Source organism: Coloeus monedula (assembly GCF_965178545.1).
Source record: "Coloeus monedula genome assembly, chromosome: 2".
Taxonomy (NCBI): Eukaryota; Metazoa; Chordata; class Aves; order Passeriformes; family Corvidae; genus Coloeus; species Coloeus monedula.
The window spans coordinates 61131267-61149601 of NC_138782.1; the positions used below are offsets into that span (position 1 = coordinate 61131267).

Sequence of the window (18335 nt, forward strand, 5' to 3'; positions counted from 1 at the left end):
ATAAAGCATTTGTACTACAAAGGGCCAAGTCAGATGCACACACGAGGCGAAGCTTGAGGACGAATTGTGTGCCTGGATTCCTGAACAATGTAAAAGGAAATGGAAACTCTGAGCTGCAAGTTGCCATTTACTCCCCACATGTAAACATATCTGTTCTGGTGCAGCTGTCTGCTGGTAAACTCAGGAAAGGAAGAGTTCAAAGTCACAGAAGCACATGAACTGTGAACCTGGAACTGGAGATACGCTAGCTATAAAGTACTGATATGTTCTTTATTAAGTGAAAAATACCAAGGTGCACAATCGCCAAAATAAACCAGGATGATCAGTGATTTTTCTAACAGGATATCATATTTTTGTTAGTATAGCTAGGGATGAACAAGCCAGATGTTTGTCCATTTTGACTCTAGCAATTATTTGATGTGAACTTCCATTATTATGACTGATTCTGGAATGTAACAGATACTTTTTTCCCCGCTCCCCTCCCCTACCTACAGAGGGAGTTTTCCTGTTCATTTTTCTTTACACGCATTTTCAGATATCATGGAACACAGGAACTGACTGCTACCACTGCTGAACACAAAGTCCAGAAGAAAATACACATGAATTTGTTAAGCCTGAACATTTTCTATGCCATGAAGAAAATACTTTGCACTGGTTGTCAAAATTTTATGTTGTTGTTGTGAGGCATAGAAGAAAAGGTAATAGGAAAAATACTTGCCCCTAAGTTTAACAGACCATAAGCTAATTGGATGTAATGTGTACTTTCCACCCTTTGCTAAAGAAAGATGCCAGGGCAGTGTTTGCCACACCAAGGTCTGGGCACTGGAGGTTTCTGATTGTTGACATACAATCCATGCTTTTGACTGAACCAGCAGATATGGCAATTCATTCTGCCTTCCTTCAAAGGAGTCTTATTATCTCCTTTGGCTGAGTCGCAGGCCTCCACTAACAGTCACTGCGTCCTGGCAGCAAGGGCTGCACAGGAAACTTGGCTCCCAGGAATACATTTAATTTAAGTGCTGATTCCCTTGGGACTCCATAACAAGCTATTTCAATATTTTCCTTAGAAACAATTATTTTTACATAAGAAAGTAATTTTACCATTTAAATGCAGAGCAGCTTTAAATGAGAAACTAAAGGTTACCTCATAACCTCTCAGAGTTACTCACTTTTAAAATCAATTGCTGCTAACTTTCCAAGAGCATCCCATACATTAAACAAAAGAATAGGCACAATGACTCATATAGACTATTCCCACACTATAGACAAAAAAGAATTGCAGAAAGTTCATTTATTTACTACAAGCCAGACAGGTAAAGAAAACCCTTAAATCTCAATCCTCTGACGATCAAGGACACAATTTCTCTTCGTGGGTGTTAAAGGCCTGTTTATGTATGTATGCTGCAGATGTTGGTTTTTAAATTCAGGGTGGGAATCAAACTGGAAACTCCAGGAGCTGACAGGGGTAGCACTGTGTGACAGAAAGCATGCTCTGCACATCTCCACAGCTCTGCTTGCCTCCCCGTCTTGAAAATATACAGAAATGCAACTGCAGTGATTCCTGCCTCCAAACCACCAATTTAGGGCATGGTTTTCCACTGTGGCTGAATCAAATGAGCACCCAGCCTTGCTGAAAGGGTAATCCCTGTTCATTTTTCTGTCTTCTATCTTTCTCTCCTGCTCTGTCCCTGCTGCCTTTTCTGGCATTCATTTAATTGGAAGGTAAATTGTTGGAATTTGCTGAACAGAAAGTGAAAACATATAAAAACAGAGAAAAAAAAAAAAAACCAACAAAAAACTGTAATTTTTTCCACTGGGCTATATTTGAATTAGTTGAAGTAAGACCAGAGAAGTGTCTGAACGTGTTCAAACAAGCAGCAGAAGCAAGGGAAGGAAGGAAGATACATTTCAGCAGTGGAAAACTTAATTCTTTCCTAGCCACCTTGTCAAACCATATTCGGATATTCAAATGTAAAATCTGACATTTTCTTGCAGTTCACTAGTAATGAGCTCATTATTTAGATTTATTACTAGAGATTAAAAAACAGAAGATGTCTTACAAGTCACAAACGATTCATTCTAATAGAAATTAAGTGAGCCGAATGTGGTTTCATGGGCTACATGTTTCTTTGAATCCCTCTGATAAACCTGCTGGGTTTTACAGTCACTCTCTCTTAATTTCTGTGTCCTACAATCATGTAAAGACTTGCAACTCATAGGCTAAGTGTTGGGCCCTGACATGAATTGTAATGAATAGCTGAATACACTAACCAAATATACACAGCCCCTCTTTTGTAACCTCCTTCTCTTATAACATTAACCAGAAAAATTCAAACAAAAGAGCTGTGAATTTTTGGTTGCATCCTTTCACCACTCATAGCACATTTTCTTTGAGGTAACAGAGTAACATTTGCTCATAAGACAGATGACCACGTTTGGAGCACAATTAATGGCACAGGAATAAGGCAATTACATTACATACTTTAAAGATCACCATGGCCTTTGGCAAAAGAATTATTAGTCTTCTGGTAATTACAAAATTAAAACCTCACCACTTTTTTATTTGGAGTTGCGTGGAAGGAATAATTAACAGCAGCACTGATGGATCTTCATTTAAGGCTATTCTGCAGTTCTGCAAGGAGTGTATTAACTTATGGTACCCACAGTATCCCCCTAAGAGCTTAAAATAAATTTCATCACACTTAAACCATGTTTCTCAATGCATATCTCACTACCAAACTTCCATTTACCTTCACTTTTAAAAGATCCGGTTGGCTGACACTCCTGCCACCAATGCATCTTTCATCAAAGGGAAACTGCCTTCTGTTGAGCTCTCAGGTTTTGGGTCCTTCTACACTCCCCTTGAAAAAGCTATTGAAAATGGACTTTGAACATGCTTTGAGAATTCATGTTACAAGCATCTGGAAAACACTAACTTCAAGGGGCAGGCAGAGAGCCTGAGAATTTCTTGCCTGGAAAAGTTCTAAGCATTTCATCAAACGGTCATGAAGCGATGCCTGCTTTAGCACCAATATTGCACTGTTCTGTGAAAAAGGAAAGAAGGGATGCAAAGAACCCTATTCTTGAGACAAACCACCACTGGGTGAAGACAAACCACCCTGGAAGAAGACAAACTTTCTGAAGAGCAGCAGAAATACAATCGGGCAATGAGTGATGATACACGTAGTGAATGAGGAATACACAATTTTTGCAGCCAGACAAGCTACCATCAGAGCCTATCTCAACTCAGAGACAAAATCCATTTAAGCAGCACCTCTCACCACAAGCCGGCTTGTGGATGCTCTGGCATGCCTTCGGATGGTCATGGCTGGGAGAGCAGGAGAGCCCAGGGAATCACTCTGCCAGCCGCCCAAGCTCCTCCTCGTTCTCATCACAGAACAAAAGCATCTGTGCACAGACAGCAGAAGAGTGGTGTCGGCCGAGGCTGCGGCGAATGCCACACAACAAAGGGCCGCTGAATCACGATGATCAATGCTCCTGTCACTTGCGCAATCACCCGAGGCACGCCAGGCACGGAGTCATCCATCACCGCAGTGTGAGCCCACCCCACAGTGCATGCAGCTATTCGCCCTGGGCAGCCGCCCTGGTACAGCTTCCCCCTGACTCTGCACCAGGCACATGGAGAAGCATTCTCCACTCTGCCCTTCTAAAATTCCGGGGAGCACTTGCTTATTATGATAATGATTTTGTCCATGACTTAGGCACTGTCTTTTCCATGTACACATGCAGGAAACCCTTCTCCTAGAAGGACAAACAGGTTCTGTTTTATTTCATTCCACTTAAGTCTTTGCTAGGAGACAGAATTCCTTCCTTTCATGATTGGCCTGGGAGAGGACACCAACACTATTCTTGACAGCACAACTACATGTCTTAGAAATTCACGGAAAAGGGCATTGCCTGTTATGTATCCCCAGGCAGAAGAGTATTCCCCTGCATTAGCAGTTTGTCTTGATGCAAAAATGGCCTAGTGAAACATCTGATGCAAACGCTGTAAATTACTCTACAAGAACATCCCAAGAGCTTTGCTGGAGAGCTCTGTGAGAGTGGAAATTACACAGACTGCAATTCGTGTATCAAACGCACACAAAATTTAAGATATCAGTAAACAGAAAGACGTTCCATGAGGACAGAGAACGCCAGGTACTGTTAGTAGCATTTTAAGAGACAGGAAATAATGCCTAGGAGAGAGAACGTGCAGCATATGCCACAGAAGAGCAGAGGAGGGTAAAAGAAGCAGGCAGGTAAAGCCCACTGTGCTGCAAGACTTCGTGAGATAGCCACATACACGGAGAAATGCAGCAGAAGCAACTTCGGAAATCATGGAAGATTTTCAGATGGAAGCTCTCCAATACCTTTTGCAGGTAGGCATTAGTTTGGTTGTAATCACCTGTATTTTTAAAATAAAATATACAAAACTGTTATTTGAACGTCTACTCAAAGTGTAAGATTGGTGATCTGTGACAAACTTATTAATATGTATTTACTGTTTTCCCTATAGTTTTTTTGATAAGGAAAAAGAATTCAACTGGTTAAAATTGCTGTGGAAAATAACTGTGTCTGTTAAATGATATGATGTCACATGTAATTTATCTTACAGAAAGAATTACAAACTGTGGAGAGAGAAGGTACTAAGGTCACATGCCAACAAATCATATCTTCCTACATGGAATTCCCAATTAAAAATGCAGTCAAAACCAAAATCAAACCAAACCATAATTCAGCTGGTGTACAAGACAAATCCTTTCAACTGCTCATGGCTAAACCAATTCTTTAATGCCTATTGTGAATTTATCCACTTAACCACAATTCATGCAATCAGGGTAAGACAATTGCCATTGCAAACTACCCATTACCATTTCTGAAATATTTCTACATTATTAGCTGATCCCTCCTTACTATGGGTTATAAATTATTAATTTTTTTTTCAGTTCCTCTTCATAATTGCCCATCATCTTGTCATCTCAGCTACTCTATCATCCTTTAGCCCTCCCCCACATTTTTGTGCTTTCTTGCTCCTTGTGCAGTGAAGAACCCCAAAACGTATACCGAATTCCTAATTGGCTTCTGGAAAGGCTGAACCTGCAACCCTTGATTTATGAAGCTGTTACTCAGTCTCTTGGGAGCTCTGTTTGAGATGCAGTAGATGGAGGCAGCACAAAGATACCGTCTCCTCATGCATGTAAAGCATCTGCTTATCCCTGAAGCTTCATTCCCACTCAGAGCTTGCAGCCAGTGCCAAGCTGAAAATGCATTAGAAGCATGTGCAGGTAGCAAAGTTGAAGAGCTTGATATTGTCAGCTTCAATAAAGCTGTCGGCACAGAAAGCCAAAGATAAAGGGACCAAAAAATAGGGCCACCATATAAAAAGACAGGTAGGCCACCCGAAATTTTAAAAAGGCTGTAACCTACATTTTTTCTTACTGTATCTGAATATAATCTGTTTTCTCAATCAAATCAGATTAATTAAACAGCAGATTTATAAAACTGCAAAAATTAAATTACAAGGTCAGAGCAGAAAACTGACCCTGAGATACCATTTAGGATATTAATCTTTTATTTTAATGTATTATTTTATAGAATCACAGAACACTTTCAAATATTATCAACATCTGACCTTCAAAAGCACTTTGGCTATTTGCCAATACACCACTCTTCCGATCATACTGGCCATACATAACCTAGCATTATTTGCAATCTCATTAAAATGTTTAAAAATGGTTTAGAAACAAATTTACATCCCTAGACATGAATTCTTGAACTTTACTTTAAAGCTAATCCCATTAGGTGTTAAGATCAGATATGTAAACAAACATACTTTCTGTTTTTGAAGAGAAATAACTATTTTTCTGTAATTATTTTCTGTTAAAGTACCCAACATACAATAATACAATATTTTTGAAACACCCGTTAACAGAGCTCTCAGTGTGTGTGAGCTTATGGAATACTAGCAGAAAACAGAAAATCAATTCTGCAAAATGTAAACTTGTACTAGAGGATATTAAAACTTTGCCTACTATAATTACCATAATCAAAAATGGAAATACATGTATTTATGTCCTTTCCATATTCCACATTTGTATTGACTTCTCTGGAGTCCTGACGAATTAAGTCAGCCATTCCAAAAGTAAATACACAAAGTAAATAAACAAACAAACATTGCCCCCTCCGTATGTGTACATTATTAACAATTTTAATTATAAAAGCTTTCAGAAAACAAAGCACTTGCAGATTAGAATGAGTCAGAAAATAAAAAGCAAACACTGGTTTCTCCAACATGATGTAAATATCTGAAGAAACATAATTCTTATACAAGTTGTCCATAAAAAGAACAGTAGGTTTCAGTATCAAAAGGTCAGTAAACCAACCAAACAAAAGTCTAATAAAGAGCTAACATTTTCAACTGATATTAAAAAGAAACCATCCATTAAAATTAAAATTGAGCCTTTGAAATGGGACTTGAACTCTTTATGCATACTCTGCCCTGCTGACCCTTGCTAAAGGGTGCAAGTCAATATGAAATACTCACAAATGGATAGGGGATGATGGATTTTCTGCCAAATAACCCTAAGCAAAAGTAACGCTGTTAGCTAGGGAGCCTGCTTTTATTTCCTTTGCCAAGTGATGAATTAAGAGAACTTCCTAGCATACACGATGTTTTACTGTTTGCAATTTTTTTAACCCCTGGTTCTTTTCCTCTTATGAATGAAAACAATACAACCAGTAGGTAACAAGAGAACAAAAGGAACTGCTTCTTATGCATTGGGAGTTTTAAAACTAGGTAAGATTGCAAACTTGAGGAGGGAAGGGAAATAAACAGAAGTTGCAATGTCATCAGTTTCTACTCAGTAGAATGGTATTTTATTTATCAGGAACTGGGCAGTGCCTTTACTTTCTGTATGAATGACAGATCCTTCCTATCTATTTTTACCTCTGGGTAACTATCCTGAGACTGAGAATAATGGATAGCCCTTAACAGTTGTACACTCCATTTAGTTTATGAATATCACTGCCAGAGGAAAGAGTTGTGTTCATCTCTAACATGTTGCAGAAGAGGTCAGCATACAGGACATTAAAATACCACATTAGATTGTAAGTAAATTCCTGATGCATGTTTAAGTACTGGCAGCTGCCATGGCTCTACAAAAGCCCTGTTACCTTAAAGTTCTTGTTTTAGCAGTGCTTGTCATCTCCCCACTTGGCTATGGTGAGACAGTTTTTGCCCCCAAGAAAGTCTGTAAACTGAAAAAACACATCAGGAAGAATGGGATTATATGTGCAGGCATAGAGGCTGAAATTACTTGCTCAAGGCCAGAAAGCCAGTCAAGGATGGAGGTAGGAATAAGATGTATGGCTCCTGTCAGGCACTGCAGCACCACAGCCACATGACAGACCAGGAGATCTCCATCAGAGACTGTGTGCTGCTGGTGGCAAGCAATGGGCTTGGCAGCTTTGTCTCCTTATCTTTCACTAGGCCAGAAGGAGGAGACAGGACAGGTTTCCTCACAGCACCAGCTCCTCAGGAGCCAGCCAGCTCTAGTTACCAGCCAGCCAGAAGGAACACTCCCACCGCCCTTCCTGCCTCCCCATCATCATCACACACATTCCCCAGGCATTCAATACCATCCCAAACACCATCTCACTGCATCTCCGTTCTACTCTGAAAATCCATATGAAGGGAAGAAAACGTGGATTTCTCAAACAAGCTATGAATGTCCAGTTCTCTGCTTGTTTGTCACCCAGCCAGCTCAGTCACCGTGTGACACTTCATTCAGCACACAACCAACACACACGTGCCCCTTCACAGCTCCTAGTCTGCGAAAAACCATTTAATTCCTTTTCTAGTGAGGCACAGAGCAGCATCCATCCACCCAGAAACAATAAAAACCCCATTGAAAATAACTGTGACAAGGCCATGCTATCTCTTAATTATTTTCTGTCATGTAACCATTAAAATTTCTTTCTTCATACTGAAATCACCAACTACTTCAAAATTCTCTAAATGTACAAATTAAAATGCCTGGTATCTTACATGAAATCTGGCCTGAGAACCGTGGTAACTTCTGGTCACTAGGAGGAGAGGCAGTCAAATAAACATCTTTGCTATCCTGCAAGGTGAACTTTTTGAATAGAAGATAACGTCACTATTAATTACACAAGCTCTAAAAGACAGGAAAAGACAGAGCAAGCTGCTATGCTAGAGAACAAGTGTCAGAGCCTGCAAAGGAAATGCAAACAAATTACAAGGGTCTTCAGCCTCACAAATTAAAAACCAGAAGCTAATAACGTGAGGTTACTGTAATATATTAAAAATGGAATTAAAGACCCAAAGTGCACAAGAGATGAATCCACTGCTCTTAATAAAGTGTGAAACAGAATTTTCAAAATCCTGGAAGAAGAAGAAAAAACAAACTGCCAAGCTTGTATCAACATCTTAAATAAGTTCCTTTTCTTTTGGTGCCTTGTACCTGAAAAGTATCAAAACCTATTTTCAAGTAATGTACGAGGAATGGGGGGAAATCTGAGTGACTACAGGCTTTATGGTTTCCAAACAGATTTTTTAGAGGAGTATAACTTAAAAAAAAATTGAAACAAGTAAGAAATATAAGCTTTGTCTACCAGAGGCAGGCTATGCCAGATTAAAAGCTTTCTCCAGTGATGAAAATAGGACAACATCTCATCAGTGATGAGGAACAAAAGAAACTGCTATAGCAATACATTGGAGTCTGTCAGCAAGGCTGGAAGAACATAACTACATGATTAAGGGAGAGAATAGGCAGCCACCACACAAGAACTGTGGGACAGGAAAGAGGACCAGCCCCAGGACTCTCATTTGCTATTTGTTAAACCACCTCAGCAGAAAGACTGAGGAACACTGATGGAGTTTATTGGCAACAACAAAGTTTGAAAGCATATCACATAGGAAAACATTCCTGTGGATTTATGAAGAAAAGAAGAGAAGCAGAATGAAAGCTATTAGTAAAGAGTTACTGCCATTGGAGAAAAAATGACAAAAATCTGACCTATGATTTGGGAACTTCATACTTGCAAACAGCAAGGAGGAATCTGGGAGCCTAGCAGTATTAATCAATCACCGTGACATATGGAAAATGTGTGCTTGAATAGTTAGAGACAGTATTATAAAAAATTATCACTTGAGGAAGAGAGGACTAAACTGTAACACAGTATTACAAAAAAAAGAACAAATGAGTCCAAACTGGCCATGGCAACCCAGCCAGCTCACCAGTAGCAAGAGTTAAAAATCCTAGCTGGTTTCAAACTGGAGTTCAGTCGGCTGATGAAGGAGATCACTTGATATGCTTGTCAGATAAAGCAGAGAACTCAGCTAAATGGCTGATGATTTATAATCACATGTGATTTTATTCCTCTAAATTGCCCCTTGCAATTCTGGATATAAACAGCAGATTTGGGAACAAACATTTACAAATATGCTTCGAAGCAAGGAAAGACTTAGTAAATTTCTAACACATTTTTTAGACTTTTTTTTTTTTTAAAGGGAAGAAGGTAAAATCTCACTACAAGACAGTCCACAATTTAGGAGGTTTTGTCTTCAAAATAGCACCACATCTCCTGACTGGGCAAAACATTACTTTTTTATGCCAAGTGTAATATTGGTTAGACATAATTCAATAGTTCATGATCAATACCAACTTTCAGTTTTGAGTTCAGCTTTGCATAATTAATATGATTTCAAATTAATTCAGCTCTGAAATATAAAGACATATGATACTGAAGTCAATGCTAGAATGCTTCCTTACACACAAAAACATTCAGGACAGCTCTCTTCTACTCAATCTTCCTTCTGCAAAGCTTTATTTTGCAATGTATGCTAAAGAGCAGAAGAAAAAATTTATAGCAATCTGCAGCGACAAGGTGGAGTCAGAAGTTTCTCAAGGACTCTGAATATAAGAAAAAAGTTTGATTCTCATTTCACATAATAATTCATAAATTATTTCAAGAGTGTTTTAAGCACTTCCTGCAATAGAAATAGATAGTAATTTAAATCATTGTCACCTGACTTCCAGTTGCAGCAAGCTATAAGCAAGCATGATCTGCACCCAGATTATTTGTGACAAGGCAGTAAGGAAACTCAGCTTTCAGGAACTCTGACTTCATGCCAGTGAAGAAAAACACATTGTACTACATCTTGTCTCTGAAGACTTTCCTGCTTACTGGTAAGAAAATTTGCTAAGATTTTAAAAGCATAAAGAAGGAGATGATTTTTTTGTTTCTACTTTACAACAAGTGAAAGAAATGGAATTTACTTTTACCTCAGCAGCTGTGAAGAAAGCAGTAAAAACGGCAGCCTGGATGTGAATGGCACCACCACTCACAAGTGAACGGCACAGATTCATGGACCTTCTAGCAGTAATGGTACCTTATTTTGCAGTTTGTGGTACCACTGAGACTTGTATTATTAGACCACAACTTTAAGAGCCTCTCAGCAATACCAACTAACACAGTATCACCTTCCCTCCCCCTCCCCACCACTGTCACAGTTGTGCCCAGCACAGCTGCTTGGGCAGCTGCACTATGAATGGGGTCAGAGAAAACCACTGTAAAGTTCTGAACATCCTTTTTCTAGTTTGTAGGACACACAGATCAGGACTAGGCAAGTAACACCTATACTGATAATGCTGTCAACCATCCTATACCGCAAAACCTTAGCCTTGCTTTAACACTTTAACAAGAAAAGCCACATTGTTCAGACAGCAAAATATTGGAAAGCAATCACAGTACAATTTGGGGTTTCTTTGTGAAAATAAGAGTGAAGAAGTCAGAGATTAAATAAACACAAGATAGAAAGATGCTGGGAAGACTCTTAAAAATTAAAGCTTTCTGGAGGGTCACTGCATGGAATCCCCTTCTAATGGTATCTGTTGCTGCCTGTAGTATCAAGCAAAAAATATTAAAAATAAATCCTTGAACTTGACATTTAAATGTAATAATATCACATGTACTAGTGGTGCCAAAAGAAGTTTAGCCAAAGTATTTGGGCTTTATTTCCTTTTTTGGAAAAAGAGTACACCAAAAAAATGGATTGAAGTGTCTTATGACTTAAAAAAAAAATCTACTGAAGATTATTCACTTAGTGTATTAAACACATACAATTTTTATAAGGCACTTTATAAACTTGTCAAACAATGTCTGCTCTGAGAGTATGTAAAATGGATACCCTTTGAAATACAACTTTGTATGTACTGAAGAGATACTTAGAACAGCTAGCATCATTAGCTTACTCTAACCAACAGAGTACCAACACAATAAAAAGAGTCAATTACTTAGCTTATAAAAATTTACTGCTTCTACAAATTCTTTCCAATTACATCAAAGAAAGTGAACTTTTCTTAAGTCAGCAACAGTTTGCAGTAATTCCCTTCTTGTCACCTGATAAAACACACCAGGACAAAGTTGCCCAGCACTGCATGCTCTCAGCATCAAATGTGACATGCTTATCAGGAGTAGCAAAGAAAGCAATTGACAAACATGAAGTCCAAACCTGAAAAACAAACTTGAGAACTTTGCTTTAGGATTCCAAGGATCTACTCATGCTTCACTTGTCTTCTGATTTACAGTAACCCCTCTCTTCAGCTGAAACATCAAGGGATTAAAGAGATGGATGGGGTACTCTGTTGAGTTGTGTAGTGCAATAATTTCTGACACACTGACAGCTCAGGAAAGCCCTGAGTTCAGAGCGCCACAAAACCAACAGTTCCAGGGACACGGCAGCTGTGATGATGGGTACATTCTCTGTGCCACAGCGTGGGTGCTCCCCATGCAGGGGATGCCTGCAGCCATGCTCAGTAGGCCACTCTCGCTCGCAGCAGGGCCGGGGGGAATGTGCAGGGAAACACTAAAAAGCTGAGAGGACAGACAAGTGCAAACCAGCCAGTGGCAGCTGTGGCATTGCTCTTAAAGTTCAGTGGCAAAACTCACATGAAGAACTTAAAATTAGAGCAAAAAGACTGAGTCATCAGTGCATAGCAACAAGGCTCAGGAAAGAGAGAAAGGAAAAGCCGATCTAAAAGACTTAAGCTATCTAAAACCTAATGAAGGCCTTTGATTCATTTGGATACCTGAAACTGAAGCAGGGAATGCCTTCAGTTAGGGAGGGTTCACAACAGGACTCAATGGTTAAACTTCATTTAGCTTTTTTTTTAAAGCAGACTGTCTACATCACTGTTACCTGACACTACTCAAAAGACACAGCACGATGCCGTTCCAGCTGAAAAGCAAGCAGAGAAACAGGCAATGCAGGCCAGAGAGAGAAAGTAAGGTTTAAAAATAAATTTTAGAAGAACATTTTGAGAAGGTTTCTCTTTTTTTGCCTTGGCTGTGGCACATGGTCACACAAGCAATTGGATCTACACAACAGATTGGTTTCTCACTGCTGGCTGTCCCAGCTCACCCTCTCCTGCACCAGCTCTGGTGTTTTTTTGACTCTGGGCTGAACCGCTTCTGTGTTAAGTCAGCAGAAAACTAAGCCAACAAAAAGGGCAATAGGTTTCTGCTCGGATGTCATGCAAAAACAGTTGAGCACAGTCTGAGAAAGGAGACAGGCTTAGCTGCTCTGGCAGTGCAGGCTCACTCTGATCAGCTCAGTCTAATCATCCACAGTAGCTTTACTGGCACTTGAAAGCTCCAAATGGGGCTATAATACTATAAATATTTATTTCAGCAAAAACACCATCTTATATGGCATTATCTCATCTTCCCCCTGTCACACAAAGCTGTTTGCCCAGACACTGTCTGTGAGGGGGAAGGAAAGGAATTTTCTTTGTTGTAGTTGTTTTCAATCGAGACCAAGGCTCCAGTTTAGCTTGTCACGTGGCTTTGTGAACAGGTGTGCTGGTGAAACAGAGGGGTTGCAAAGGACTGGAAACAAGCAGCTGGAGGAAGGAGGGTGCTTAAACCAGGACAGAGAGTTTAAAAAGTTTGTATCTGCAAAACTGTGTTGCAAATTCAAGCCATGCTATTCCCCTTAGTACTGTCCACACACTTAACAGGAAATTCTGCTCTAAAATAAATACAGTGTAAGTGAAAAAAAAAAAAAAGAATAAGAAATAGCTATAAACTCTAAATATATAAACCAATAAATATATGAATTATATATCTTTTATATCATCATCCCATCTCAGCTCTGTGAGTGAGCTAACATATGTACATTAAGGTATTTATTCTACTATTCAGGAAAATAATTTAATAGCAGACTCTGTCACAGATTTTTGATGTTCCTGCTTTGGATGCAACTGAGAGCAATCTCATAGCCTGTGGTCCCTAAAATGCCTCTCCCAGCCACGTGGTTCTGCAAGACACCTTTCTCTATTCCTAGCACCTTCTGGATTTTTTCCTGAGCTTATGGAACTAACCTACATGGCAGAATGTGAACTGTAATCGCCAATACAAGATTTAATGAGTGCCAGATCTAACGCACAAGAACACTGACAAAAGGGAAATGTGGAACAGTGAAAACTTTTATTTTTAGCAAGAGTAACTAAACTTATTCAGCTACTTACCTAACTGCAGCATAGCTGTCCTGCACGTCGGCTGTCTGAATTAACTACTGGATCAGCTTTCTCCATGGAATTTCAATGGCCATGCAGGGTTCAGGCAAACTCCACAGTGAGCAGGAATGCAGTGGAGTTTTTTGCTACCTGCTTTGCTGCACAGGCACAGGGCTCTCCATCAGTATGGATGTTACCTCAGTGTGGACTGGTGCACACTTTGTAGCTGTGATTTTAGACTTTGGTTGTGTAGGGTAGGATAGAACAGTATTTAATAAATCAGTGAATGCTACATGTAGTCTCTGCCCACGTGCTCTGACTAGTTACCAAAAAAATTTATTTTTTTAAACCATAAAGCTTAGGGTAATTACAACCATTAGAACAAACATTTACTCTTGTGACTACCTGCAAAGTTTATTTAAGCAGGCCACTCTGTGAACTATTGCTTTTAATAATCTAACAAGGATCTACAAATCATGCTGAAGTTCCTGGCTCTGCAGAGCAAAGGCAGTCTTATTCTGAAGCCAGTTTCATGGGGATTTGTGTTCTGTGGAATAAAATCTGAACAAGTGCCTTTAGCTGGCAACGCACAAAGGTTTTCCTATATTGAAGCTATGCTGCTTTGCCTCCCAACAGAGAAACTGGAGCCAAAGACAAACAAAGCAGAAAAGAGCGTTAAAGACAAACAGGTGGATAAGACTGAAAAAAAAGCAAGAAATGCAAGGATATGCTCTCAGTGCCTGAGGGACACACTCAATGGAAGGGAATCCAAATACAAGGCAATACATTTTGGGCTCTGAAACCAGGATCAAGACTCAAGACTGTCGCCAACATACTTTCCCTCACTTGATACACAACTGATTCCTCAGCTGAAACAATTGCTCACTGCAGAAACAAAGTCATTTCACGCGGCTTACGAAAAATGTTAGCTACCCTAAATGCTTTTGCTCTTCATTCCACAAAGCCATGTAACAACAAACATGGCCCAGTGAAATACAAATTCAACTATCATTAAATAAATGTATTCAGAATGCAAAATATTCTTTGAATGGATGTTTGATGAATAGAGGGATATAAACAGACCTTTAAGCTGTACAACACTGTAAAAAAAATCCTTTCCAATATGTAGGTATGACATAAGCATATACATCCATGTTTCTCTACTAATTTTAAGGGTGCTAGCATAAGAAACCTCGGTACATTTTTCACATTGCTGCCTCTTTTCAAGAGCATTGTTCCACAGGTACTCGAACTCCAGCTTTAGGATTAATGTAATCCATCCTGGGTGTTCAGGACATAGAAGAGAATGGCTGCAGCATTACTACTGCAAAGCAGCAACACCCCTTTTATTTAATTAATTCTAAGGTTTAAACAGTCACTACGATTTTTATAAAAGCTAGTTCATTGTTCAGCCACAAGTTTATTTAGCCTGCAACTGTAAGCTCTGTGTGTGTCTATTGTTGTTTGTGCAGGCTGAATTCCTAATATAAAAAGAGTCTGTCCACTCAAATGCTTTCATGGGAACATAAGGGCCTCATGATGAGGTTTGACAATGCAGCTGGACTAACCTAATGGCTCAGAGCCACCAAAATGAGGCTGTATTAATCTTTCTTCTACCACCTTGCCTCTGCTAGTCCTGTACACTGGCTCAGGGACATCTGACCTCTGATTTGGCTGAGTTTACTGAACTGGTAGAGAAATAATTCAGCAGGAAAAAAGAATGGTTTCTGTTGGTTTATCAAGTGTGGCCAGATGGATACCAATAGATTGAACAACAGGACACCTCTTTCAATGCAATCCAGTCATTTGACTGGTTCAGACTCCTTGTGGAGTCTCAAACATGGTGACAGGACCATGGTGACAGGACTTGAGACAAAAATCAGGGTAAGAGAAGAAGTGCTTTTGGCTTATTATATACTCACTTTAAGATTATTTTATACTGATATTAATAACAAATTAGCATTCTTACCTTTAACTGCTAATTTTTCCATTCACTTGCATCACTGCCAATTTACCAACAGATCATAATACAATAAACTGAATATTTACTTACCTACAAATCCTTTCTCTCCAACTAATTTAAGGGCAATTTTATCTGCCAAAACAGAAGAATTTCCATGTGCAATGTTAGCAAAAGGTCCAGCGTGAACAAATACTGGTGTTCCCTGGATGATAAAGAAATATACGTAAGTAATTCGATGTATAGATGTCATGGTTTAACCCCAGCCAGGAACTAAGCCCCACACAGCTGATTACTCACTCCTCTACAGTAGGATGAAGGAGCAAATCAGAAGGGTTAAAGTAAGAAAACTCATAGGTTGAAATAAAGAAAATTCAATAGGTAAAGAAAAGACTGCGCACACATAAGCAAAGCAAAACAAGGAATTAATTCCTGCTTTCCATGGGCAGGCAGGTGTTCAACCCAGGAAAGCAGGGTTCCATCATGTGCAATGGTTACTTGGGAAGACAAATGCCATCACTCTAAATATCCCCCCTTCCTCCTTCCTCCCACAGCTTGGTATGCTCAGCATGATGCTATATGGTCTGGAATACCCCTTGTGCCAGTCGTGGTCAGCTGTCCTGACTGTGTCCCCTCCCAACATCTTGTGTAAGCCCCAGCCTGCTTGCTGGTGGGGTGAGAGACAGAAAAGGCCTTGACTCTGTGCGAGCCCTGCTCAGCATAACAGAAACATTCCTGTGTTATCAACACTGTCTCCAGTACAAATCCAAAACACAGCCCTGTACCAGCTGATGTGAAGAAAGTTAACCTTATTCCAGCCCAAACCTCAATAATTTTGCAGATTAATCAAAATTTTTTATTAATCAAAGCATGTACAGCAAGGAAGTGCCATTAGACAATTTAGGGGTTCTAGGTACATCTCAGGTGCTTGAGACCTCATTCACTGACTGGCCTTGATGTCAGAACTTGCTTAATTCCTAGAAAGGTAACAGACAGTAGTGCAACCTCTAGGTAACTTGCACAACTTCCCCACCCCACTTTGTACTAATTAATGTTTCGTATTTCCACAGCTCTAATACTGTGGTGTGCTATTCTGGCTACGAACTACAACAAGCACTAAATGCATTGCTGCAGATACACAAATAAGAGCCCAGCTCCAGCCCTACTCCATCCCTGTGTGCTCCTGTTTTCCTCACTGGCTGCAACAGCCATTTCTGTGCAGGCAGAGGAGCCAGCAGAAGCCATGAGGGACCAGAGTCAAGGCTTAAGGAGCTGGAGAGGGAGATGGCAAGGGATAAGCTGGGGTACAGTGGGGATACTGACACAGTGGAAAACATTCGCCGCTGTTGGGAACCCAGGTGCAGAGCCAAATTCTCCTGCACCAGACACCATACAAATACACAGGAAAAGTTGACTCTGTAGCACAGACCAATCTAAACCAGGGAAACGAGAGGCAAGGAGTAAGCAAATTAACTAGGTATAGGGAATTTCTAAGGTAGGAAACAGTTCTCAGCTTCCCTCTCATTTTCGGAAGGCATCCCAAGGAAAGGAGAAATTAGAAAGTAAGCATCCACAGAAAGGGATTAGGATTAGGTAAAATGACATTAACTGCCACTGTTTCTCTAAATCAGAACACACAATCAGACAGAAGGCCATCACTTCAGCTGTTTTGCTAGAAAATACTTAGGCAAACAAATGCCTGTAGTTGTGTTTATGCATCTTAAAGTGCCCAGCTGGTCAAAGAAAAGGTAAGCAGACAATTTCATATTATCTCCATTAATGTTCTTCTCACATTCCGTATTAGGAACTACTGTCAACCCTCAAAATCTCGGGCAAACTACAGGGCAACCTCCCCCAAGTTCTGACCAGAAACACCAGTTAAGGACGACAGTGTTCTAGGGATCAGCTGTAGGGCACATCCAACAGTCCCGAGCCACAACCTGGAAACTATTAACCATATAATACAAGCTGGTTCCTCCTCCTCCCCCCCCCCCCAGCCACGAGTGTCTTAAGGAAACAACCTACACAGGGAAATCTCTATTTCACTACTGTAATCTAAACGGTGTTTTACAGAAAACACAGACATTTTAGTAATGATGAATAGAAATTATATACAAAAATGATGTATCAACAAAAAGCACCTCTTCTTATTGTTTCCTTTAGAGGTAATAATATATAATTAATTGTTTTGCTCAGAAGAAAGACAAGTAACTTTTTAGCCATTGCCACGTGCACACACATGGGTGGGCTATTCTCCAGGAATGACACAATTAAGCTACAACTCAGGTAACTCTGCCTCGAACATGTTAGAGTAGAAACAGGAGCCAAAGAACTAAATAAAGAGAAATTGTGTCCTGTAATAAGAGAATCAGTGTAGATCACTATAATTATAACACAGTGACTTCATAGCATTTACTTAAGATTAGGTTTCTTTTCTTGTTTTCTATCTGCTAATGGACACATACTGCAACATCAACTGGGACTTCACACAGGTACGCAAAAAATTAACATGAGCTATGTATGCTTTCAAAGTTTAACTGGGCATCCATTTAACAGGTGATGTGCAAAATATGTTATCCCTATTCCAAAGAGCTTGTAACATACAGAATAAAATGCAAACGACTTCCACCAAACCATGTTTAAGCTTTGCTTCTACTTTAATCCAGTATCTATGCTTCTGGCATTCAAATAAGTAAGATCACAAGTTTTCAGCTACCAGATTCAGATCCATACTGATGCCATGATGATTTTTTGCCTTTTCTTTTATACCCCTTTTATATACCTGTTTATAACTTCTGTATTCTTAGTGCTTTTTGCCTACATTCTTGGCC

General features: G+C 39.7%; 1 protein-coding gene across 1 annotated transcript in view; it reads right to left on the bottom strand.

The window, feature by feature from the left end:
• The window catches only part of MTHFD1L (methylenetetrahydrofolate dehydrogenase (NADP+ dependent) 1 like), a 148188-nt gene that overhangs the window by 69843 nt on the left and 60010 nt on the right, over positions 1 to 18335 (bottom strand). The window contains exon 20 of the mRNA XM_082301184.1: positions 15598 to 15709. Within this exon, the coding sequence (XP_082157310.1) occupies positions 15598 to 15709 (112 nt within the window). The remainder of the gene's footprint in view (positions 1 to 15597; positions 15710 to 18335) is intronic.